This window comes from Alligator mississippiensis, chromosome 5, assembly GCF_030867095.1.
Source record: "Alligator mississippiensis isolate rAllMis1 chromosome 5, rAllMis1, whole genome shotgun sequence".
Taxonomy (NCBI): domain Eukaryota; kingdom Metazoa; phylum Chordata; order Crocodylia; family Alligatoridae; genus Alligator; species Alligator mississippiensis.
The window spans coordinates 18,002,136-18,029,255 of NC_081828.1; the positions used below are offsets into that span (position 1 = coordinate 18,002,136).

The following is a 27,120-nucleotide window of genomic DNA, read 5'->3' on the forward strand; positions in this document are numbered from 1 at the left end:
GTCGCTATAGTTGCAACACAGAGGCCAAGTACATAGTGGCCTGTGTTATGAAAATGTTTGAGAATACTTAATAGTTGCGAATGAAAATGATTCTGCTTAGAAGCAAAATAAAACAAATGGTTTTTCATTGGCTGCTCTACACAATGGAAAAATAAAGTGAAACACAAATAGATTATTTTCTTAACGAATTATCTCATGCTATAATAATTTAAGGCAGCGATACTAAGACAGAGAGGGACTTTTAGTCTTAACTGGATCTAACTTGACGCTGTTGCTCATAATGTTACTGTGTTCTTCTCCACCTCCATGCAGTCATCTCTCCATTTCTTAAGCTGTGGCTAACATTCGCTCATGCAACCATTTGGATCTACTAATCTACTATGATGTAACTCTCCTTTTAGACTCACTACTATCACAGTCCCACTTAAACTTGTCTCAAACCTGCAGTCAGCAAATGTAGAGCATATCGTACTGTCATCCAGATCGTTTAACCAACAAATATTCTACCGAGCAATAATCTTTTCTATCAAAATGAAGTAAAATGTATTCCAAAATACTAAATTGCAGTTAAGGTTGCTTAAACAGCTATGTACTCTACTTGATTTATTTAATTAAAATTAGTTATTAACATCTATGTTAGTTGCTGTCTCATAGTTATTTATCTTTTGGATTTCTTTCTTGTATTTTGGTAGTATCTAGGATCCCAGGTATGGACATGTGCTGTTTAAATAGAAAGAAGAACAATCCCTCCTCTTAAGAACTTGCAACCTAAACAATCAGTCTCTATATGTTTGTATAACCCATGTGTCTTGTATTAGCTATAGTTCTTATTTTCACTGTTTATTTGTATTGTGCCAGCTGTGTTAAAATATGGAACATCTGGATGCCAGTGCCATCGTTAGACTCTGCAGCTGCTCCTGTTAAGTTGGGATAGGTCAACTTGTGCTGTTAAATGTGGAATAGGAAAATAAAAGCTTATGTTTGGGTTAAAAATTGATACAATGTTCACTTATTTGTATCTTAAAAACCTATATCCAACTTCATATCTTTCCTGTTAAAAATGTTTAAACAGGGATAAGAACATAAGCTGGAAGTTTCCTGTAAGGCTGTGAGTGCTGAAATATTTACTAGTGACTTTTAAACTGTAATTAGTGGCTTTGAAATGTAGGTGTTGCTCTTCTGTTCTAAGGTGAGGGAAATTCTGTTAATATATATGTTAAATTCTGTTAATACATATTCTGTTAATATACTGTGTTGCTCTTTAGGAAGGGGATTGTAGCCATCCCTTTGCCGAGGTAGTGGTGGTTAGTTAAGCAACCACCACTCACGAGACATCCCAGCTCATGAGTCCAATAGCCAGCTGGAGTTTGCCTTGAATTGTCCGTGTCCAAGCCATATTCTAATGGACTAAAGTGTAGCTTAGAACATGATTCATGCAAATATCTGAATTTTTTTTGTAGACAGTGAAATAGAAGAGGAATCTGAAGAAGATGAAGATTATATTCCCTCAGAAGACTGGAAAAAGGTAAATATTTAAGTTCTTGGAATTCAATCTGTGTTATGTCAAATAGTATTTTCAAAAAGCAAGCATTTTATGAGCTGTTTAGGACAAATACATATTCGTTCAGTGGAAGAGGACAGGAAATAAGCATTAATTCCTCCCAAGAAAAAAAATCAGTTTATTTTATGTGTCTCCAGAAGATGAAACAGACCTAACTTGACAAGCCAGTATTTTAGTTATTTTTAGCTTGTTTTTAACAAATAATTTCATAACCATTTTCCCTGAGGTTATCTACTGTATCCAAGCAAAAGGCTTTGCTATCTCTTCATTATCTTATAAAGGTCTTGTGTCTTCCATTTGGCCTGGTGATCAGGTGCTTCTCACTCCATTCAAAGACAACACCATTTTGCTTTGAAAACAGCTTCTTTTTTCATTTGTTTGTTCTGTTTTCTAGATTTCTCCCCATCCTGGCTTCCGTGGCTAGGCCATTCCAGAAATAAATTGTTCAACACACACAGTCTGAACCTTTCTCTGACTCTTGGGCAACTTTATTCTCTCGTCCTTTAAATGTTTTTTTGGCAGCACAGAATATGTTTAGAAGACAATGTTCATCTAGAAATTGTTTAGAAGTTAGAGTGGAGTGGTGTTATGGTCCTATGAGTGTTGAGTAGGTGAGATTATTGTAACCTGTTCCAGCATAGGAGTTTTTTTATAAATAGGAAAGTAATTAAAGAGAGGAAAAAGCTGTGTTAATAACTTGTTTGTAGCTTCCTGAAAAGGTTTTTGTATTGAATTCTTTAAAAACTTATGTATGCTTTCCAAACTTGGATGAGAACTTGCTTAATTGCAGGATTACCCAATTTTTTGTTGTTAATTTTTTTTTTTAGCGTTTCAAATGATTCTTCTAAAGGCACAAAGACACAGTTTTGAAGGACATAACATGATTTCATCAATCCCATTACTGTATATGGATATGTGCATACAAGAATTGGAGCTCATTCATCTTGTCAGCCAGCAAAGCGCTAATTGTACTGAGTATGGTGTCTGACAAGCCAGGATGGACTAATGTGGCAGGCACGAAATTAGAGAAAGCATTACCAGAATTATCCTTACTTCTCTCCAGCTAATTTGAAAGAGGAGAGGGGGAAATTAAGTGAGGTGGATTCTTCTTTAAAAAGATAGCCTTTAACTTGGCAATTAGTAGTGGAGTAGAAGGCAGGAACAAAGTGCTTAGTATCCAGGATTCAAGGAATTAGGGATTTTGGATTCATCAAGTTATGAAAAAGCCACAAAATATCTGTGGTGTGATATCCTCTAATATTTGTAATATCAGGGTCTCGTGGAGATCATTTTAATTTCTGCTATTCATAAGACGCAATATCCCCTGCTGGTCTCCCACTGACCGGTGAAGTGCTTTTCCCTCAACCTCCTCCTTCACATCACCCAGCCTGAGTGCCACACATTGAATATACATAAGCCATGAGAATAATTATTGCATTTCTCAGTGGTCTCTCTTGGTTTTGGGTTTAGCTGCACCTTTGTCCCCTCTCAGATCTCTGAGCATATTCTTCAGGCCACGTTTTTCCAAGGTGGAATCACATGGTTCTACCACTCTTAAATCAGGCTCTGGGCTATAGTATCCTGCAGGTCAGCTGTTCTTATGCCAGTTTCAACTGTATTTGGTTTTTCCTTTGATATTTGGTGATCAGCTGTGGACTCTGTGACCAAGATACTGTTAAATCTTAATAGTAGGAATAAAGCATAGCACAGAGGGAAAAGGGTTTTAATGTGTGTGGTCTGTATGTGTTTACCTTGCTTAAAGCCTGTGATTGTGACCCAAACAAATCTAGTGTCTTATAAGAATCCCCTCTGGTGTCTGCCTTTCTGAGCAATACTTGTAGTGACCTCTGGACATCAATATGCATCTCAATTATTTGTAGTCTTCCTGACCTGCTTGCCCCTGGTATAAGCAAAACAAGCTTAGTTACTTGGCTATAACCTAGAGGTAGAATAGTCACATTTTATGCTGTGAGCATTCTCTTAATCACCCTGTAGTGTTTACTAGGATGCAGCTTATCTTGAACTATTATTTTACTTCCTGCATGTGTTTTCTGACAATCTTCTATTAAACATAGAGCATGCATCACAATCGCAATATCGAATTACTCTCTGTAAATTATCACAGAGCAGTCACGTGTCCGTCAGTCATTTTCTGCAAATCGAAGATTGTCACTTTATTTAGTAAAGTATGCTATCACTCTTACACTCTTTTAAAGAAGCTGTTATGTGACCTGTATTTGTGTTTTTCATAACAGGAAATCATGGTGGGCTCTATGTTTCAAGCTGAAATTCCAGTTGGTATCTGTAAATACAGAGAAAATGAGAAAGGTGAGAGTTGATGCTGTGAAAATTACTGATTTGTGGAAGTTTCTGTTTTAAAGACTTGAAACAATTCATCCTAGAAAAAGACTGAGAACTGTTTATTAACTAATATCACATGATTTGCAAATAAGGCAGTTCCTTCAGGCAGATGCGCCTGTGTTTTGAAACTGTGTATCATACAGTACAGCAAATATCCATATTTTATTCTGTTAATTACAGAAATGTAGAATATGGATTTTATTCCTTTATCCAGAATATATTTTAGAAGTAATATGCATTGCTGTATTTGGATTAAATAATAAAATAATATGGTAAAATATATTTGATACTTAATATCAAATAAGTGCTAAGGGGCAGTGATAAGGTTGACTTATCTAGACTTACCAGTTCCAGATTTGCATGCATAACCTATTCAACCTTAGTCTTCTCGATATTTTTAAAAGACATTTTCTTGTCTCTCTTATTTAAAAAAAAAGATACAATCCAGAACTCTGATTATACACCAAAGGCTGTGCCTCAGCCAGACCTTGTAAGGTCAACATTAGGACCTTTGTGCCTTTTCCTTATTGCAGAGGAATAAGGAATTGTGCCTTTGCAGCCTCTGTGCCTACCAGAACAGAGCTCTTACTTCAAGAGACCTTATATATTCTGCAGAACATTCATGTGTCCCAGGTACTTACCCATGAGGAGCTCAAGAGGTAAACTTGTTGCTTACACTCTAATGTTAAGGTGTGAATGCAGCTCATGTAACTAGCCTAGGGTGCATATAAGAGTTGCCACAAAAACACAGAGCTCAAACTTGGCCAGGACTCTGGGAAAATAGAGTGGTAACAGCAACCTGGAACTCAGTAATGGCTTCACACTCAGTGGTGCACAACCCAGTGTAGAGTGTGTTTTCATGAAATATAGTCACCAAGATGACTCCTGGACAGTTGAAGCTACTCTGGGGGTCTTGTAACCAAAAGAACATGATAGGGGATTTGAGACTCTCAGGATATGGAAACTGAAACTGCAGTTACAGAGAAAGCTCTGTGCACCTGCACATAGGCTTAAATTACATTGGAGGTTTTTTCATTCATTGGGAAAACCTGTGCATCTAGCTTTCCATACAATCCTGGTTTTAATTTGAGTATATACACAGATTGGTAGGTACCTTTCTATTTCCGCACTCTTGCCTTTCACCACCAAATTCCTTTCTGTGCTTCCTGCAGACCTTAGTATACACACATTAACACAGGTAGTGTACAAGCATGGAGTGGCTTTATAGCTCCGCTTCAGAATCCAGAGCAGTTAGATGTATGTACAGATGCATCTTGAATTTATTTTACTTTCATGGCCTTAGCTACAAAAATTCATTGAAAATGAAATGGTTGCTTCTATGAAGTTGTTTTTTCTCTTGTGACTTCTTTAAATGGCAGAACTGTCTTTCTGTTCAAGTTTTAAAGAAATATTAAGCAGAGATTAAGCTTAGAAAATTCTGAAGTATTTGTCTGAAGTTCTAGAAAAATCTGGATTTTAATACAGTTTGAACTGTGCATTTACCTAAGATTCAACAAGTTTTACTGGTAATCTACTGATGATTCACCTGTTCTTACTGGTGTTTACTCTGTTGTAAATGACTCGTGGCCTACTGTAATAAAAATATATAGCTATTTTCTTTCTTTATAAGTCTACAAAAATAATTTTCCATGAACTTGCATCCAATCACTTGTTTTAAAATGGAGAACCTGCGTCATTGGAACCAACTGCTGGGAAGGACAAAGTTAAATTTTCACTAGATTATTATAGGACTGTAGTATAACTTGTACTACTTCATTCCCAATGTATTCCATTTTTCAATGAAATCTTTATGGATGGGTCTCAGATTGGTGTAGTAATGGAAGTAGAGTGAATAAAGTTGACTGAAAGTATGGAAACATAACTTTCTGGTTTTGCTAATGAGGAAATCTTGCTCTTTAGAAAGTTTTATATCTTAGAGTTCTTTTACTGCCTATATGTAAACCTACATTTTAAAAGCAGAATTGCATTGTTGTAAACCTGGAAAATTTATGTGAGCATGGTCATTTAATGACTTCAGTTTTGCAAAAATGTAGTAACAAACACAGTTTTGAGAACACTGTTTTGAGAATAAGTTTTCTTTGAAAACCACCTCTGTGGATCCCCCTGTCTGGGTTATGCATATGAGTGTTACAAGTTAGATTTTGGCAGAGCACCTAAAATGGATTGGGATTGCAAAACCTGGTTTGTTGTCTGTTACATTGGATGGCATGAAAAAGACTCTGATTTCAGTCTCTTCCATTGGTGGTATAATATTGTTAATCACCTGTTTCTAGCATACTGAATAGCAGAAACTAGATGCCAAATACAAATATAAGAAATATTATCTATAAAAGATTTTTTTTCTCCTTTTATTTTAACTGTTGTTTCTTTGGGGTATTACTCTTCTCTATCCACAAGATATAGTAGTGGGACTTAATTTAGTCTGTTATTGACAGAGGGTAAGAGCAAAGAGTCTTGGATGTTGGATGTTGTTCTGAAAAATCAGACTTGAGCTTGCTAAAGAGTTCTGCAGCTGAAGATAGTAAAAAACATGCTACTTTTAGCACTCAGAAGTTTTACTGTGGGCTTTATCAGCTATAAAATGCTGTAAAAAATTGAACTATAAGTCTGTGTGTTGAATCATATCTGGTACTTTACTTCATTAAATTTTGGTTTATTTTGCTAGCCATGCAGAGCCTGTCTGTATGAAATTAAACTCTATCCTGGTTCAGGTATCAACAGGATTTGTAATAAAGTTTTAGTAACAAAATCTTTATTAGTGACGATGCTTCAGCAGGAAATAACTCTGCTTGACATCATAGGTGACACATGGGAAGGCATGGGGGGCACATGCACCAGTGGCACTTCTGGTTTGTTGATGACGCTTTCGGGGTTGGCGATTTGGCTGCTGGGCACCCCCCACCCCCGTTGGCGATCAGCTGCTGGTGCCCCCCTGAGCCAGGCGGCACCAGTCACCCATGCTTGAAATAAAACTTGCAGCTTGAGTTTGCAGGACTGTTAGTTGGAAAACCATCTTACTACCTTTAAACTGAAAAGCTCTTATGTGGAAATCAGTTGAGGGACCAACATAAGACCATACCATGTCATTTTTAGAATGTCGTTTTCACAGTTTAGACAGCCCTTTGAAGTTCAGGAGGGGTGGATTTGGAAGTGAGTGTAGGACTTGTAGCTTTTGTATGTTGTACATGTACAAGTGTGCTTCTGGCATTTACAGTGCCAGCCTCATATAGTAAAGTCATAAAAAGGTAGCTCACACCAAGTATGACCTTATTCCTGAAAAGGGATACAATCTTTTGGCTAGTGAAAAATAGGACTACATGATATGATTCGAATCAGCAGTGTTATGATTGCAATACTGCATAGCCTTTATGATCAGCTGGGAGACTGATGTCAGTGTCTCAGCCATCCTCTCTGTCTTGCTTGAGATAACTGCCCTTCACTCGCATGCTGATTTCCCTCAGGGTCTATATCTTCTAGACAGTGGCATGTTGACTCTTAGATGTGAAGTCCTTTCGTCTTAGTGGTGTTAGAGCTATGCTTTTCTATGTGCTATCATACCCTAATGATATCACGTCTCGTTCAGTGAGAAACTGAATGCTTTTCCCTGTGAGGACTGATGAGAAGAGCAGTTTCCTATCCTGAATCTCTGGGCCTTAAGAGGAAGGAAAGAATGTTGCTATTCTTTGTGTGAGCATCAGCCATTTCGTGTTCTGTATTCGCTAGTTGAGAGACATTGGTTTTAATTTATCCATGTTCCTCAGCTATGTTTTGGTATCACCAAGAACTAAAACTTGACCAGAGAAACCAGCGTATTTGGTACTGTTGGTTCGCTCCATCTTGGTGATTTTTACCAAGGAAAGGGGCAGTGTTAGTTGCTGATAAAGTTTCTGATAACCTTTCAGGGCGTGTCTACACATGCTTTTACGCACACTTAAACTTAATGTGCACTTGTCTAATGTGCATTATGTTCATGGGCGACTGGTGCCTCCTGAGTCTGGCGGCAGCAGCCCTGTGAGGGGGGGCATGTCCCCCCTCCATCCCTCCTACCAGTCGCCTATGATTATGGCAATTTAGGCATGTGTCTACACGTACACACACTAAGGTGCATTAATGCAGCGTGCAGACTGACTTGGGACTAAAGTTGGTCCCAAGTCAGTTGACATATGCAGTGTTAATGCGCCTTAGCACGTCTACATGTGTATTAAGGTGCTTTAGCTATTGGCACCTAAATTTGGTACCAGCTTTTGCAGGTATCAAATTTAGGCACGAATACCCTAAAATTGCCATTTCTAAGGCACATTAAGGGCACATATGTGCAGACCCATACCCTTAATGCACCTTTAAAATGGCTAACGCGCCTTAAATTGGCACATGTAGACGCACCCTGAATGTCAGAAACTTAGTACCTGTACTTTTTAACTGGAGCTTGCATCAGGTATCTGATACATTGACTGAAGGAGTGGGTCTACTAATCTCAGTCTGTAATGGCCCTGAAAGCTCTTGAGCTGTTTGTTGAGAAATAACTACTCTTTTATGGTGTTTAGATTAAGGCAGTCTGGAAAGAAAGATGATTGGCAGTTGGAAACTCCTATTTCATAGTTTCAAGGACAGATGGTGGAGGGGATTGTTTTTGGTTTTTCAGCTATAGCATTGACAATACCAGATATTTCAAAGGAACCTAATGTACAGTATGCTGGTCAGTCAGATTGTTCCACTTGTCACGTGTCCATAATTTCAGCTGTTTTACAAACTTTCTTAGCTAGTAGTGTCAGTGTTTCCAACTTTTGTATCCATTTTTAGGACTGAGTACAAGTTGGACTTTTTGTTTAAGTATTTTATGATTTCCCTTAGTGTATGAAAATGATGACCAGCTTCTGTGGAATCCTGATCATTTATCAGAAGATAAAGTGATTGAATTCCTCAATGAAGCCTCCAGGCGTACAGGTGATGAGAAAGGACTAGATGCAATTCCTGAAGGATCACATATTAAAGACAATGAGCAGGTACCTAAGCATTGCTGGAATAGTACATCTTAAAAGTTATATTGGTAGTGTTGGAGTAATGTTGTCACTGTGATGGTCCAAGAATTATTCAAGAGACAAGGATTTATTTTGGGAGATCTCTTATTGGACAAACTGTATGGTTGGGATAAAGTTAGACAAGTCTTTGAATGCCAGGCATTCTTCATTAGGTCTGAAGAAGCACAGAAGAAGAAGAATCAGACATGCCTCTTGTACAAGCTATATTGTAACTCTCCCATTTATTTATACTTTCTCAATCTGATTTTGGAATAGCTTGTTTTCTTTTATTCCCATTAAACAAATTGATTTTTTTTCTGCACTGAAGGCAAATCTTTAAGAACCAAAACATTAATGTGCATATTCAGGCTTTGAAATGATCTATTGCATTAAGAAATGGCTTTACCTGTAAAGGCCTGCAGTCTACTATAGAAGTTTTTATGTTTGAGTATCTACAGTCCAACTTCTCTCCTCCCCTGATTAAAAGAGTGGAGATTTGACATATGTGTGAATTCATTATCCTTTGAGGTGTGCATAAATTCATATTCTCATGTTTAAAAAAATGGTATGTCTTGCTAATGTGCTTATGTTGCAAGATTTGATCATGAAGTAATGTGCCTATATATGTTGAAGCACAGGAACATTATTGGTCTTGCAAATTATTTAAGTCTAAGAATATATGGTATCATAACATTTAGTCATCTTTATAATTAGCCATATATGAACCTGCACTGGGATATTAGAATTCATCAGCTCTGCATCCCCATAGAACAGGCTCAAGCTTATACATCTTCCCAGACATCTGTTACTTAAGGGTCAGTCATAAAAATTTGTCTCTATATTCATACAAAAATATAAGCCAGTTTTGTAGTGGGGCCAGGACACAAGCGCACAGCACTATTGTACAATATTTTAAAACATGAAATTATGTAGAAAAATTTGTGCTAAGAAATAGTGTATAACTTAATTGTTGTCTTCATTTGTAAGTCTACTGTATGATATATAATTAGAGGGAGATGTGCTTTTTTTTAAAAAAAAAAAGCAAATAAAGATAATCTGTTTGAAAACCTTAAAGTCTAAAAAAAAATTTAAATGTTTCTTTCTATTTGACTCTTGGAGTAATTAGACTTATTCGGAGAGAGCAAATTCAGTAAGATGTGAAGTCAAGTATTAAATGTGTGTGTTTATTTATTTATTTATTTATTTATTTATTTATTTTACCTTTTCAGGCATTGTATGAGTTGGTTAAGTGCAATTTTGATACAGAAGAATCATTGCGCAGATTACGATTTAATGTAAAAGCAGCCAGAGGTAAGCATACACTGATTTTTAATTTATACTTTTTTGCAAAATGGCATGCACCTTTTTAATTTGTTTAAAAACAGTTAGATAGTTCTGTTTCCATTACCAACTAGGTGTAAGCATAACATAGCACTGTTATGCCTCTTCCCACATTCAGGAATTAAATGATTTATGAACATGAAAATAAGGATTCATAAAATGCAGCCATTTAATTAGGTCAGTTAGATGTTCTGTTTCCAAAAGGTGAGGAACAAAATGAGATATCATTGGGGGAAGTAATAGGAATAATAAAAATGCCTAATTAGTAATATACAGATAAGAATGTGATATAAAATAAACCAGAATAAAAACCTGGTATTTTTGTTACTTCTAAAAATTTTAAATAATTTTGTGCACCCAACTAAATGATGAATTATACATAGCTTTTCTTTGTATTCAATCCTCTAGACATTTTAAATTCAATCATTGAAGTAAAGAGCATGGAAGTATGTAAGAATTCAGAATTCTAGGTAAAGAAGATTGGATGTCTAAATCTTTTAGCTAGAAAAGATTCCAACATTAAATTAGCCTAAATTTTCCAGAAGATACTTTTGGAGTGTGTGTGTGCGTGTGTGTGTGTGTGAGAGAATCCTTATTTTGATCTTTCCTTTTCATCTCTCTTAGTTTTTCCTGTTTGATAAGCTTCCCTTAGGTGCTCATCTATTCTTATTCCCTGTCTACTGTGCTTCTAAGTCTTCTATCTTTTGCCTTGGGGACAAAGATTAGAACTCCAGACCTGTCTGTACAAGAAAATGATCACTCTGAAAGCATGGTTTCTACTCTTTCCCCGCCCCCTTTTCAACCCTTTTTGATAGTGACCCTCAGGTATAGATGAGATTTAAATTATGTTCAAAACTTAGAGTGAAATTCTGATTTCTAGTCAGTGAGAGCTTTGCCAAGATGTCTCATCCCTTGATATGGAAAGCCTGACTGGTCCCTGGGATCAAACATCCCACATTTATCAGAGTAGACATAGATCCAAGTCTCTTACTGTCCTTTCTTGACAAATATTTTTTTGGTTAAACTTTTTATCAGGTTGATCTTATGTGGGGCAGGGTTTAACCCCTGAAGTATAGTCCTATTTGCCCATAATGATGGAACTCACTATCTTACTCCTGCCGTCAAATGATGCTGAAAACCAATTCAGCTGTTAGTATAGATCAGGGGTTGTCAACCAGGGGTATGCATACCCCTGGGGGTACTTGAGCAGGCCTTAGGCAGTACGAGCAGACAGCTGCCACGTGCAAGCTTCCCCTGCCCCATGGGGGTGCACGGCTGGATGTGGGGGAAGGGCAGGGGAAGCTACTTGAAAAGCTTCCGCATCCAGCTACATGCCTTGCTCCCCCACACTCGGTATCTGGCCATGCGCCGCCCTCCCCAACCTTGGTGGCCAGGGTACGCTGCTACATGTCCATCCACTTGCGAGTACAATGACCAAGGTTGAAAACCCCTGGTATAGATAACACCATCTGTTGGAGTTCAAATTATCACAAGTTATGATAAATATATGCCATTCATTCCCACAGGTTCCCAATCACTGCTAATACCAGTTCCTCACGTTGGCAGCTCTTAAATAGGCAGATCACTGAACATGCACATTTAACTCACCAAGTTGCTTAGGCATTCTCTGAGTAAGTTCAGATCACAATATTAAAAATGGTAACAGCAGACAGTAGGCTATCTTCACATAGGCTGTCAGTGTTGCTAACACTAAAGAAGCTGAATCAGTGTTTTATTTTTCCATGTTTGAAAAATATCTCTTGTGTAGCTGAGGCTTAATTATCTATAAATGCTGTTTGTTGCATCTGCTAGAGTAGCGAAATCATTTTCAGTTGTCAGCATATCTGTCCTTTACCCTTTGTAAATGGTCTCTTGCTGCTTCAGACAAAAATTGCTCTTCTTTTCTATTTTCATGCTAATACGTTGAATTTCTGGTGGCTGTTGTTAACTAATTGGCTTGTGGTTTAGAAATTTACTGTATTTACCCATGCAAAATGTGTAAGCTTACTATAATTTTCCATGTATAGAATTTAATTACTGGAGGATTGTCTTAAACTCATCTTCTCTCCCCCCCCCCGCAGGAGGTGAAGGAGGCAATGAGGGGAGCAGTGGTGGGGCAGAGAGCAGGGGGAGCACATGGTAGGGGGCCAGTAATGGGAGAGGCAGTAAAGGACAGGTGATGGACAAGGCAGTAGTGGGGTAGGCAGTGTGGAGGTGGTGGGGGAGGCATGCAGTTTGCCCCTGCCACCTGTCGTCCTCCCCATATCCCCCTTCCCCACAGCCTAAGGTCCCTGTCTTCCATCCCTGCCCTTCCCCTCTCCGCACTGCTTCTGCCCCTGCGGCCCCAGGTTCCCTTCTCCCCCTACTTCCCCCTCCCAAAGTCTCTACCCCCCACTTGCTCCTCTACTCCCCTTACCTTTGCTATGACACTGCCCCACTGCAGCCCTGGGGCATTGAACACAGATCCAGCCCAGCCCCCTAGCCGTGATGCAGAGACAGCACTGCTGCTACAGGGCCAGGCCAGGGACAGGACATGCCCTGTGTCCCAAGCTGCATCAAGGACAGAGCCTGCTGACACTGGAGCAAAGGAAAGGGGGGTGCAGTGGGAGGGTAGGGGGGATAGGGAAGGAAAGGAAGAAAAGCAGCCCAGAGGGGAGTCTGTGTGGCAGAGGCCCAAGGCTGCAGGGGAAGAGCAGCAGGGGTTTGCAGAGGTGGTAGAGGGCAGGCAGCAGCTGCAGCTCCAGCACTGAGCCACCTCATACTTGATTATAAGATGAGGGGCTTTTTCCTCCATGATAAATGTGGAAGAAACATAGGCTTTTAATTGAATAAATATGGTAAATATTTAATGGCTTTTTTTTTTGGTTTGGCTGCTTGATTTTCCTTTTTCTTCTTTATAATGTTACTTTAAAGTGTATTTTCTGTATTTATATTCCTCATTTCAGAAGAGTTATCTGTTTGGACAGAAGAAGAATGTAGAAATTTTGAACAAGGACTAAAGGCATATGGAAAAGATTTTCACTTGATTCAGGCAAACAAGGTGAGGATGATTAATAAAAATGTACTTTGCCTACATTATTGTAGCTGAAGTCTGGGGAAATACTTTATTAGCTCATATACAACACAATCTCAGATACCATATTTACTCACATACCTTCCCCTAAAAAATCAGCCCCTGCAGATTGGAGTGCATATCTTAAGCAGGGAAACTGCATATTTCTGACTGGAATAGAGGTTCCCCACTCTGATTTCTGCTCCAGCTTTTATTCCTGCTCACTGCAGCAGTGACACGTTTATTCAGGCAGCTTAAGGAATCAGTTGATATAATGGCTCGTTGGTCTTCACTCCACTGGTATTAATAATTCTCTCTTCTTAATAGTCTTTATGTCCTACTAATCAAGTCAGTTTTGCTGTCTTTAGCTACCTCTGGTGTCTTTTCTACTATTTCTAAATAGGAGCTTTTCAGACTCTTTAGCTCTTTTCAGACTATAGATCCACACCTGAAAACCAGTCTTAAGCAGCTTCAAGGGTTAAAGCTTTTAGTTAAGCAGATAAGGGAAGGTAAGTAAGCTGAAGATTTAGATCCTGTCCCTGCTTTATGCAGCCATAACTCAAAAAGAATCTTTTTTTTCCATTCTGCCTCTCCAACAACAAGACAGGTGTTTTATTTGGGGGCATGGGTACGCAAGAAAATTCTGTGTAGATGCTTACATTCATGATTTTCTCCACATCAGAGACTGTTGATTCATTGTGACATGCATATCCTTATCTTGATCTGTCAGAAGGGGTTGGTTGTTTTTGCTGCTTGGCTTTGCATTGTATGGAAGAACAAATTGAAATCTGAAGCTTTAGTTATACAAAATCCTAAAATGGCTTGTTGAACAAAGAAATCTATTATTAACAAATTGGCTGAAATTTATTATAAACTTACTAATTAAACTAAAAAAAACCCCATATTTAAATTGAACTTCAAGGAATTGACTGTGTACTCTGAGAATCGGAGTCAGGAAGAAGTTAGAGGCTATGGAAATAGTTTTAAATCCCGTTAGCGAAAGAAAATACAGGCAGAGTTTCTCACTAATGAGTAACAAAAGTTCACATCATTGGTTTGCAGGGAAATTCATTTTGGTGGTTCTGCATTTTTCACCAGTTGGTGCTGTCAGAGACTAAGTAAATCCATTAAGAAGAGAACTTGAAAATATGCTTTCTGCTGCTTTTGAACCCATTTTGTCACCTCCATCTGCAGGTTCTGAGGCAGATCCTCAGCTAATATAAAATGGAAGTCAGTGGAATGTATGTACAACAACAATTATTAAAAGCCTAGAAGGCAAGACTGAAAGAGGAAAGGCTGAAAGAACTGGGGTTTCTTAGAATGAAGAGAAGACTGAGGGCAGTTTTATAACAGTCTTCAAGTATCTAAAGAGCAATTTATTACAGAGGATGGCAATTAGCCTTTTTCTGTGCTTGTAGGAGATGGGCAGGACTAGAAGCAATAGCCTCCAACTACAGCAGAGGAAATTTAGGTTGGAGATTAGCAGGAACTTTCTGACTATAAGAGATAATCAAGTATTGGAACAACCTAGTGAGGCTGTGGATTCTCTGTCCTTGGGAATGTTCAAGAGCAGGTTCGATGGACACTTGGCTGGATTGGTTTAGTTGGGGGTGATCCTGCCTTGAGGGGCTGACTAGATGACCTTATGAAGTCCTTTCCAGCCTTACTTTCCTATGATTCTGTGTTGTTTTATGCCAGCTGAGTATTTGCCCTAGCTTCTTAGATGTAGCTTCCATTGTATAGCCTAATGGCATGAACATTAACAGAACAAGGAAGCATGGTCTCAAGTTGCAGCAAAGGAAGTTTAGGTTGGATATCAAGGAAAACTTTCTCACAAGGAGAAACGCTGGAACAGGTTACCCAGAGAGGTTGTGGTGTATGGTCTTGCTTTGAGCAGGGGGTTAACCTGAGATCCCTTCCAACCCCAATTTTCTATGATTCTGAGGGCTGGTCCAGAAATATTTTTTTTTTCTAATAGAATCCAATTTTGAGGCATCCTCAGTATTAGTGCACTGCCTGTTCCTCCTTTACTCATTTCTGCTTGTTCTTCCTGCATCACATGTCTCCACTGGGCTTATTTCAGCTCATTGATGAAATACTATTCCTCAATTTGGCAAAAGTGCATCAGTCAGTTCATTATACCAGTGACATTGCTTCTGACGTCTTTTCCACCTAGTCTGTACCCTTTGTTTCTTATACTAAATGAGGCATTAAAAATGTGTGGTTATGGACATGCAGCAGAACTTTTTGCCTACATGATTTAGTGCTGGAGTTCAGAGGTGCTTTTGTGAGAAGTACTCTTCCAGTTTTAATTTGCTGCTTGTTTTGCTTGCCAAAAACTGAATTTGGCACTTAGTTTACTTGGGGACAGTAACTCACAGATTATTTCTGATTTAGACTAAGAAAAGGTAAATCATATTAACATAAGAACTCCCATACCAGATCAGATCTGAGGTACATCTCTGTGCCATTCATTATTTTATTAACTTTTTCATATCTCCTCTTGCCATAAATTTTAAATATCTTAAAGGAAAATATCACAGTACACTTTGAACCTCTCAAAGTCATGCAATGTATGTGCAACCTCTGAAAGTGTTAATTATCTCATTAATGCTTGTATGACCTTTCATAGGTACGAACAAGATCAGTTGGCGAGTGTGTTGCATTTTATTACATGTGGAAAAAATCGGAGCGGTATGACTTCTTTGCACAGCAGACCCGGTTTGGGAAGAAGAAATACAATCTTCACCCTGGTGTAACGTAAGAAATCCCTTATATTTTATTTTTTAAAATACATGTCATATCTGTATCACCTCTTGATGTTGCTTTCTGTGAAAATGGATTTAATGATTTTCATAGTCTCAATTTCCAATAGGCCAGCAGCCAAAGGAAAAGATGAATAATATTGCACATACTGTAATTGCTAAAAATATATATATAATATTTTAGTTAGACTAACTGATTGCATTAACAGTTACTCATTTAGTGAAGCCTGCTTTCTGTTTGTAAATTGTCTGAATCACAATTTCTTTTTTTTTTTTAATGTTTCATGGGTGTTTTATGCAAATTCATCAGTCACAAGTTTCAGATATTTTATGCAATTATTCTGCAATATTTTCTTTAAATTTGCTGTTCCAGCAAGCCTTCCTTCAATTGTAGCTTTGTTCACTTAATGTTGGAAAAAAAGAGAGACTGAAAATAGCATGTATATATAGGCAACACCCTTTTATTTACTTCTTTTAATTTTAAACTTCAGTATTCAAATAGAGGCTTACATGCTTTCTTGGTTCTGGAGGCAGATCACACTTATGGTATCAAGGGTGGTTACCTGGATTGCAGGTATTGGTTATTGAGGCAGTACAGTCTTATTGCTTACACCCAAAAGCAAAGAATAAACACTTACATAGTGTCTGTCAAGCTATGCAGTGTAGTATATATTTTCATTGATCCCTCCTAGGAGACTCAAGAGGGAGGACCAGGGTGGCATGAAGACTAGCAACAGGTCTTTTTGGATTTGTCAACCAGCATGCACTTGGAAGGTGTCAATTTTAATGTGATTTAGATCTGTGGGAAAATTACAGTTTTGGAAAAGAAGATTCCTTATATCCTTCCTTACCATTTAAAATGTTGCTTACTATCATCATGTTGTCTTTTGACCTTGGTTTCAGGTCGTCATTGTTGGCAAGGTTGCTTTGTTTTCATAACTTATCTGTGAAACTTAACACAAAGCTGCCTCTGGGTACCAACACACATACATTTGGAGCAGTTTCCAAATGGGGATGTTTCAAAAGGGCAGCAGCTGTTATGTTCTAATTGTTACTTGTGGACAAACTGAGAAGGATACATACTAGCAAACGCTGTTTATCGAGTGTTAATTAGGACCCAATCCTTGTATGGACAAACATTTAGACCTCACTTTGCTCAGCTAATCAGTTCTGTTTTAGCAAAACTTTATGTAAGATTTAAACATAAAATCTAACATGTACAGTTATAGCAAAAATATATTCATGTTCTGATTCAGATTCCACACTAATTTACTGTTCTGCCTCCACCTTTCAAGAACGCATGTGCACAGAATTTGCTCTTAGTAATACAGATAACTGATTACTTGGTATTCAGTGGCATTGCCACTAAAATGCTGGGATTTCAAGGAACTTCGTTATCATGATTCCTTAGAGTGGGGGTTCGCAACCTTTTGCAAATATGTGCTGCAGCTTGCAACCTATTGTTGAGGCTGCAATGAGAGAGTGCAGCCTCCATGTGGGTTTTGGCTGGAGTTGCTGAGGCAATTGGCACTCCATTAGCAAAATGTGGACCAGGTCAGACACTTGGGGAATTGGCATATCCTTAGTAAAATGCAGATCTGATCGGCCATTTCCAGGCCAGATCTAGCCCACAGGCCATAGATTGCTGACCACTGCTATAGAGCATCATCTTCCCAACTCTCAGCAAAGAGCAACATGGAGTTGGTAATTCATCCCACTGGTTCAGTCAGTATATGTGCAGGCAACGGGAGGACTAGGTAGCATAAGGAAACTATAAAAGGAACAGATAAGATAAAAGCTAAATGCGTCGAATGGGTCTTAAAATGTTATTGACTGTATGCACGTCTAACTGCTTGTAGACAGTATATTGAGCATGCATACAGCTTTCCCTCTAAAAAGGAAAAAGTCATTGCTGAATGTGGTGTTTCTGGTTTTAGGGATTACATGGACCGTCTTCTGGATGAAAGCGAAAGCGCTGCTTCCAGTCGAGCTCCGTCCCCTCCCCCTACAGCGTCTAACAGCAGCACCAGCCAGTCTGAGAGGGAGGACAGCACAACCAGCAACAGTAATCAAAATGGTAATAAATTCCAATTTCTTTTTCTCTCTCTCATTCCAAAAAGAAGTTGATGAATCTTAGTGAGAGTCTCAGAAATGCACTGAAAAACAGTAAGAGAAATGGTGTGTGTGTAACCAAAACAGAGCAACTCCTTGACATTAGTTCCTTTCCAAGTGGTTCTGGTAAGCATCAGCAAGTTGCACAATTAAAAACCTACCTGTTTGTATGTTAATTTCATATAAAACAGTTCACAGCATCCGCTATTTTTTTTCCTTTTAACTGTTTTAAATCTTCCAGGCTAATTCTAAGTCTGAGTAGTTCCATTTACTACAGTAGCTAAACATGCGCATAAATCTTTGTAGGATCAGGACCAATTGACATGCACAACTTAATGCATCTCCAGATGGCATGAGAAACAAAGTTAGCTAATCTGCTCTGCTTTTAAGTTTTTGAACCTAGGAGGGCTGTTGGCAGTGTCAGAGCCAGACCAGGTCCAGATAGAAGACTATTTTGGAAAGAGCAGAAACAACTCTTTCCAAATGAGTAATGGAGGCACAAACAGAAGGGAAAGGATTTGAAGGATGCAACTTGTTAATCATTTAATCAGGAGGGAAACTGCCAGAATGATGAGTAAAGTGCTCTGTGCCCATGGGAAACCAGAGAGAGTTTGTCTGCATGGTAAAATACAACCTTCACTCTTCAGATGTTTTTAAAACAGGAAACCTAGCAAATACAAGGCACAAAGTAGAAACACAAGCTGATGCTGGTAGCATTCCAGGAGCATAGCTGCACTTGTGAGATGCCCCTAAATGGTTAAAATGCTTCTGATAATATATGTTGGTTTTAGATTCATAAACATGTCTCCTCTTTTACCAAAGTTTTATATTCATCCAGTCCTTAACAACAAACAATAAAGCATAAAAACCTAAAAGGTTATTATTTATTAAATTAATGCTCAGTTTTGATTGTATACGTAATGAATACAATGCCTAAACTCAGCATTAAATAGCAAATATTTTACACATCTATATACAGAATCCTATGGAGTTGTTCAATTTTGTGGGCCAGTTTTGACACACATGTTGATGAGCTGATTGGTAAACCTCCTTGTATACTATCAACAGAATTACTAGCTAAATTTCAAAGCCTGACTGTCAGTGAAGCAACCCCAGGCTTTAATGATTATCACTGAAAAGCATATACATGCATCTATGTATCTGAAGGCATGGTTTGGCCTATGGGTAATGTACAAAAAAAAGAAGAAGCCAGCTTAACACTCAACGCTGTTTACAAAAAATACTTGAGCAGAATTTTAGATGCTTCTGTCCAAAATTACAATCTTGAAAATTTCTGCTCAGCTGGTGCCTAACCATAGCAGTACCTAAACATCATAAGTGCTTGGAACTTTTTTACTTTAAAGTTGTGCATGTGTCCAGTCTTGACAGAGATAAGAATGTTGGCAACTGTCTTACAACTCAACTAAGACCATTCTGGCTGCATGAACTAAATGTTACCTACCTAAGTCCTCTGGGAGGCTCAGTCAGGCAGGTTTCAAAACATGCCTACCACATGCACCGGATTTAACTCCCACGTAACATTCAGTGGTGCCTTTTGCATCTAAAACACAGAGGAAGGGGCCCGCTTAGATACAGTATTTTAGTGGTCAGAGCACTTGGCCAGGATGTAAGTGATGTTGCTGAAACGCCTTCTTCAACTCAAGGGAATTCAGGCCCGCATTTCGGGAGAGTGCAGAGGGCCATAACAACCTTTCTGTAGTCAGTTCAGGGGTTGGAGCACTCACCATCCTTCCTGTTGAGTTTGTTCTGTTGTGCAGAAAAGAATTGAAGATGCATTGGGAAAGCAAGACCTAGTCTGAGAGAGAGGGAGGCACAGGCCTCATTTCCAGTCTCTGCTCCAAGATTTATCTTGAATGGGGTTCTTTATAGTGGAATTTGGTGGCATACCGCACACCTGAATTGCCAGCCTCTCCAGAAGCCCCAGGGACTCGATGATACAGCTCTGTAGGCCATATCTATAACACACCTGGTATAACATATGTATATATGTATAAGCCATCCACAAACCAGGAGCCAGAACCCAAGATTCCCCTCTCCTTATGAGCGTCCTTAACCACTAGGGTACAAACCTATGTTTCTTGTCTCTGTCTGGCCCACTGAATTTTAAATTATTTTCTCCAGAATAGAACATGTTCAACAGGTAGAATAGAAAGTACCCCCATCCCAGGGCAGCTTACATAATTTTGGGAAGATGTGGTTTGAGTACCCTGAGGCAAAAAAGGACATTCAGCATGCATCTGTGACATTCAAGGCTACTGGGCCACAAAAAGGTGGTAGCACTCCCCAGCACAATCTAGCGCTGGGGATAGGAAGTCAGCCCAGCTGGGCTGACTTCCCATCCGCAGCAAAACTCAAAACAGCGTCAAAACAGCTTTTCTGTTTCAACGCAATGGAACAACTGTTTTGACTCAAAATGGAATTCGAAACGAAACACTGTTCTGTCAAACCGTCAAAACTCAAGGCAAAACGGAATGATGCCATTTCGCACAGCCCTAATAAATAGCATATGTTTGATCTGGAATCCTGCAACAGACAACATGACACAATTTTTCTTCATAAAGTACATTTTAAATTTGGGTTATCAATGACTCATGGTTAAAAATTCTTTGCTGAGTCTTAGACTGCATTAAGCTATGGGAAGTTAGAGAAATCAAGTTGTCATTACATCCCCTGCTAAGTAACATTGAGAAGAAGTGAGGAAAATTATAGTAGGATTCCACTGCAACATGGCAACGCAACACTGATTGTCAGGTCATCTGCAGCACGTAGGATGGACTTGACAGCCTCTCAAACCCAGAGGATTGGTGTATTTTTCTCATTTTTCCAGTCACTGTCCCTTACCTACGTATATCCAAAGTAGATTTATTGTATAAAGCTGTGTGAAGTTTAATTGTCTAGAAAAATTGTGGTATTACTATATTCTGTAGGATGTTCTTACATCTGTATACCTTCTGTAGCTTACACAGGCTTTCAGGTGTGGACATCTTGGCATGCCAGTCAATGGGTAATTTTCCACATTAAAGATATTAATATCTGAGATCAGCATTTGGGTTTGGGAAAGCAGTTAAACTTTCCTTTTACTTATCTCTTATCAGATGCTTAGAAATCTAATTTTAATTTCTTTTGTAATGCAGGAGTATCCACCAATGGACCAGGTGAGATAGCAAGTAAGGATGAAATAAAAATGGAAGGATTGCATGTAAACGGACCAATGAGTGGCAAGAAGACATCTCATACAGATCTGGATACAAATGGTTATGAAACAGAAAACCTTTCTGCTGACCCTAAACTCGCTCATTCAACAGCAAGAAATGAAAATGATTTTGAAGAAAAAGGTGAAAGACCTGTGAAGAGGAGAAGAATCAACAGCAATGGGAAAGAAAGTCCAGGTTCTTCAGAAGGTTTCCAAGAAACAATCTCGCATGGGAAATTTGAAGAACTGGGAACATTGGATGACTGAATATGGGAGCTGATTTTATTCCTTGGAGTAAATTCTGGGACGTGTAAAATTTTCAGGGTTGATGGGTTACCTGACAGAATCAAATTCCAGGCAACAGTCTGTTGAGATTTTCTTACCTTTCATTTGGCCCCTAAGATCTGATAACTCATTTGTCAGTGCTGACATGCTGTAGGAGAACTTTTTGGTCCACAGAGCTGTTGACTGTTAACAAAGGTCTGGCAACTGCATAACTGCCATCAGACATCTGAGAAACAAATCGGTCATGGTATGTGTATAGTGAACACATTTCTGGCTTAATGTGCCAAGGAAACGTATACACGTTCTTCTGCAGAATTACTTAAGCTTTGCTCTGCTATACAAATTATACTTTTTAAAGAGGAGAGCTGGATTGAATTACAGATTGTCACAAGAGGATAGTGACATTTAGAATTCCAAAAGATGTATTGAAATGGGTGTGGAGTTAAACGTTCTAAACGAAGAGAAGTGTTTTCCAATTGTTAAGGAACCCCTATGAATCCTGAAAGTTATGAGCACAATTATTTTTATATATAGAAGTTTTAAAACATAATAAACCAAGTCCGGTTTGCATATGTAAAATTGTTGACATCAATGATGTCTTTCCATATTCTTATCTGGGCTAAAGAAATACATTCTGTATTTTTCCAGATTTCTTTGTAGCCTTTGAAAGATTTTTACAGTACCTATGTCTTGATTGAGCTGTCCTTTCTTAAAACAAAAGCTTGTATAATTTTCTTAACTTGTATAGTTGGTAAACTTTTATGAAAGAAGTGATATTCTGAGTCTAATGTCAGCTTCATTTTATTTTGCTACAGACTTTTTCTAAAAAAAAAAACTGCAAAAATAATTTGTTTATGTAATTACCAAGTCATGTTTTCTTCTTGGAAAACAGTAAATGATTAAAATTGTTATAAGGATGGTTAAAATAGTCATATAATTATGAGAATCTGATTTCAAATTTCTGTCTTATGACACATAGTGACTTTTAGAATTTTGGAATAAGCATGATGCTTTTATTGCACAAATTCTCTTGCTTTTATTATACATTTTCAAGGTTTATTTTTGAGATTAAGACAAAAGCTTAATGTCAGCCAAATGCCTAAATATACTAAAACTTGTTAGCTAAGGTCAGGTATTATATTATCATTGATTTATCTTTAATACATCTTGTACATTTCATTGAGCACAGAAGAGAGAAGGAATGGATCGATGAATCTGGTTGCCTAGGTTAGGCATGAGTACACAACTGGTTACCATGGGCCTGGCTTTTGCACCACTGAAAGTGTGTTGATGGTTTCAGTGGGAGCAGGAACAGTGCAGTGTCTGTGTAAAGAGTTGGTACAGCACATATATATATATATATATATGTATGTATATATGTAAGAGGTAATGGTAGGTGTTGGTAACTATATTTGAGAGGGTGCTAGAACATAAAACCCTTGTCCGTAGGGGAGAATGCTAATTCTGTTCTTACTAGCCTTGCCAATAAAGGTCTGGACTTTGAGGTGGAGGTTTGTCTGTGAAGTAGTAATTTTACAAATGTTACAGTACCTTTATAGCCACAGCTGCACAAAATCTGGTTTTAAAATCATAGGAAATAATGTCCTGTTTGTGTAATCTAAAACCTGTTTTCTTGTATGCCTGTGGTTTTACAAACATACTGTTATTTCTGTTAAAGTAGTCTTCATAAGTTTATATGCTGCTCTTCCGAGGTTCTTTTGGAAATTTAGGGTCACATGTCTTTAAACTAGCTTAATTATCACATTACTGAAGTCATGTGTTTTTTCTAAGTCAATCTTTTGCTTTTTTGTTAATGATCAGGAGCCCAAGTTCAGAACCAAATTAAAATCTGGTTTGACTCCATTGATTTTTATATTGGATATTAGCCCATTTGTCATCATCTTCCCCTCTTCTCTCCCCCCCGCCCCAAATTTGGGTGATAAGTTTTTACTGGCTCAGCTGGCATTAGGAGTTGACAAGCTGACATTAACCTACCTAGAAGTATATAGCAGTTTATACAGAGAGGCATAAGTAAGAGACATATAATCTATGGCCTGCATTAATCTTGTGGAGCAATTGGTTTAGAAAGAGATTGTCAATTTGGAAATCTGGTTGGTTAATGGAAATCCAAGCCTTATATCAAAAGACGGCCACTTAGAAAGTTTCAGAAGGAGTGTAGTGCAGGGCTTTTCAAAATCTTTGCAACTTCAATCAGAGTCATATTTTCAATTTATTATATTAAACATTTTTGTTTGCAAGGTGAAAATACTTGCAGAATTTTTTATAGGAAAGTTTATAAGTAAATTGTCTCAGGCTTGTGTGTAAAATATGGCACTGTGTATATTTTCAGAAATGTTGCTTTGTTTTTAATCTTACCTCTTTATGGTATACCTGAAAGAGACCTGACATTCCATAAGCAAATAATATGTAATGCTCAGCTATTCTTTAAGAAGTATTTAATTATAATTTGCATTTTGTTTATGCAGGTGTGTTTTTTATACAATATTTCGTTCATGTTCTTCAAAATGCAGCCACTATAACTTGATAAGTCATTGCACTACTAGAACTATTTAAAATTCTAGAAATATAGTAACTTTGAATTTGTTCAAGAAACGTTTGGTGCAGTTTTGGAACCGAAAAACATACGAACTCGTGTCCAAACTGCATTGAAAAGACAGCAACTTGCATGTAGACACTTGTGTATATTTTTTCAAGCCCTATCATGATGCATCCAGCTGGATCAAATGTCTTGTTTTCATGAAGTGCTTTAAGAGTGCAACCTGAACAGAAAATGCAGTTCAACAGAACAAACTTTTGTTGAGCTTTTTAAAGGATTTGAAGTGATATTTTAAAAAAAAAAATTTACAAATTAGTTTTTATACATTTTTTTCACGCATAGTAATTTTGCACTGTTAGTAATTCCCTTATCCTGCCCCACTCCCTGTCTGCAATTCTGGAAAAGCTTATTAAAATATTTTTTTAAACATATTGTCTGTGTAAAGAGTTAACTGAGTTTTTTTTTCGTTTTCTTTAATTGATTGGATTTGAGTCATTAGCAGGGATCCTGGTTTTCCGTTCAGCATGGGAAAAGTCAGCAACAGGCTGATTTCTCCTTTAAAGGAGAAAAAACATGAGAAGTGGCGGGTTTCCCCTTGAAGAGTGGCAGAGTTCCCGCCTGCAAGGGGCTGGGGGGGAGCGGGAGGAGGTGATCAGGCAGCATAGAAAGCACCTCCCGCAGCTCCCCACAGGTAAGTCGGAGTGGGAGGGGGAGTGAGTGGGGATTGAGGCCCCCCATAGTGAGAGTGAGCAGGAGGGAGTTGTGCCAGACTGGGGGCACTGTCCAGGTGGAGTGGTGCTTGGGTCCAGGGCTAGGGAGAGAATGCGTGGCTGTAGGGCCTGGGCAGGGAGCAGGACGGAGGCGGGGGGGGGGGGGCGGTAGAGGGTTCTGACTGCTTGCCACTGTGTACTCCTGGGAGGGCATGGGGGGCATATGGAGATTTGTGCATGGGGGTGGAGGCAGATGCGGGCCAGGGACCTGGGTCCGCAGCCCCCTGCCTCTCCAACAGCACCCAAGCCACCTCCCTCGGGGGGGGGGGGGTTGTGGACCTGGGTCCCTGGCCTCATAACCCTGACAGCTGGGGCCCTCTGGCAGGCCTGGAAGAGAGGTGGGGGGATGTGGGTGGGGAGTGAGGGGCACCAGCAGGGCCCAGGGGGCTGTAGGTCAGGAATGAGGGGCACTGGTATGGCTGGGGTGCTGTGGCTTGGGAGTGAGGGGCATGGGCAGAGCACCAACATATCAGGCTGCTCAGCACCATAAAGCAGTGGTGCAGGGAACAGCTGCAGCTGGACCCGTGTCCTGGTGAGTGAAGGGGGCAGGGGGAGCTCTGATTTTTCCATGATAAAAAAACCGAAAATCAAGTGCCACCATTGATAGGTATTTAGAATTTATTATGGTGATTGAGGCACTGGTAGGCTTCCAAATTGCTTTAAAATTGTAACTATATCAATAAAATATGTTCAATAGATAGATAGATAGTGGTGTTTCATTTTCATCTAGAAAAATGCAGATTTAGGTGCATTTTAACTGGAGAATTTGCAATTTTTAAATGAAGAAAACCAGGATCCCTGGTCACTTTGTTCATGGAGGATGTGAATACACAGTGATGTACAGTAGAAGAGTTAGTTATGCCATACTTCAGGCTGTGTTGAGATTTGCACTTAAAGATAAATGCCTTTAATGGATTAGGCTTCAAATTTTCAGACAATAATTAGTTGAACTGAATTTTCATTGTATTTCTTTTTATAATGTACTTGTTTTTGTTTGTTTGTTTTGCAGATGAAACATTTTTTAAATACTAAGTTTTTTGCTTCATCTCTCGTTTCTTAGGATTCCTCTATCCTGGTGATTCTCAGCTGAGGATGCCATGAGATCCTTTCAAGGATGCTGCAAAGTGCCACCCAGGCTAAGCACAGACAGTCAAAAAGCCTGTGGCTGAATCGATTCCGTCTTTGCAGGTTAGTCTAAGAGGCAGAGATTAAACTGAGAAAACTGGACACGCTTTTGATTCAGGAAATGCAGCCACGTACCTGCAGTGGCTCTGGACAGAAGCCGGACAGGGGCTGGGAGCGGTGCTGGTGCAGCATGGCTCTGGCACATAGCCAGCATGGGCTGTGTGTTTGCTTCCTTTTCCTGCTGCCCTCAAGGTCTCTGGGATATGCAGTGCAGAATTACATCAGCAGCAGGACTCTGCGGGGGTGCTTATCACTTCCTCTTGCTACTTCCAGGTGCCTCTAGGACTTGTAGTCTGCAGTTGCAGTCAGCAGTAAGTTTTCAGCAGGGCAGGGCAGGACAGCTCCGTACTCAGGGGAAGGGGTTTGCCTGGGGTGGAGGCAGTCCCTGCCTCCCCCTTCCCCTAACCCTTCTCTGCTGGAGCAAACAGCACAGCACAGTCCAGGGCTGGAAAGCATGCTGGGATGCTGAGGGACTGTGATTTAACTTGAACCAGAAAGTGGTCTGGGACAGAAGCTTCATAAACTGGTTTGAACCAAACCAGTTAAGTCTGATACTACATTCAAGCAGGTTTATCTTAAACCAGTTTCATCCGTTCTGAAACTGGTTTATATGTACTGAATTTGTATAGATTTAAACCAGTTTCTGATTATTTAAACTGGTTTACATGTCACTTCTGTCCCTAGCCCTACTGTTAGGTGTGCAAACAGGATTCACAAGAGAAACCCAGAGATTTCAAATAGGAATCACTCATAGGGTTAAAACGATTCTGACCTGTTGTAGTATTTCAGAGTTCTTTGCAACAGAAGAATTGCTTTTTTTTTTCTCTAGTCAAAAAAAAATGAGTGAAAGCTAAGGGGAGCCATGAAGTCTAACACGA

The 27,120-nt window shown here is 39.0% G+C and overlaps 1 protein-coding gene across 2 annotated transcripts in view; it reads left to right on the forward strand.

Annotated features, from left to right (window-relative positions):
- Positions 1-24,718, forward strand: part of MIER1 (MIER1 transcriptional regulator) — a 58,375-nt gene extending 33,657 nt beyond the window's left edge. For both annotated transcript variants that reach the window (XM_059727920.1, XM_059727919.1), the window contains exons 6-13: positions 1,461-1,525; positions 3,817-3,889; positions 8,795-8,946; positions 10,191-10,272; positions 13,248-13,342; positions 15,987-16,114; positions 18,057-18,196; positions 21,387-24,718. In XM_059727920.1, coding sequence (XP_059583903.1) covers positions 1,461-1,525; positions 3,817-3,889; positions 8,795-8,946; positions 10,191-10,272; positions 13,248-13,342; positions 15,987-16,114; positions 18,057-18,196; positions 21,387-21,712 — 1,061 coding nt within the window. In that variant the 3' untranslated portion in view covers positions 21,713-24,718. The remainder of the gene's footprint in view (positions 1-1,460; positions 1,526-3,816; positions 3,890-8,794; positions 8,947-10,190; positions 10,273-13,247; positions 13,343-15,986; positions 16,115-18,056; positions 18,197-21,386) is intronic.
- The last annotated feature ends 2,402 nt before the right edge of the window (positions 24,719-27,120 follow it).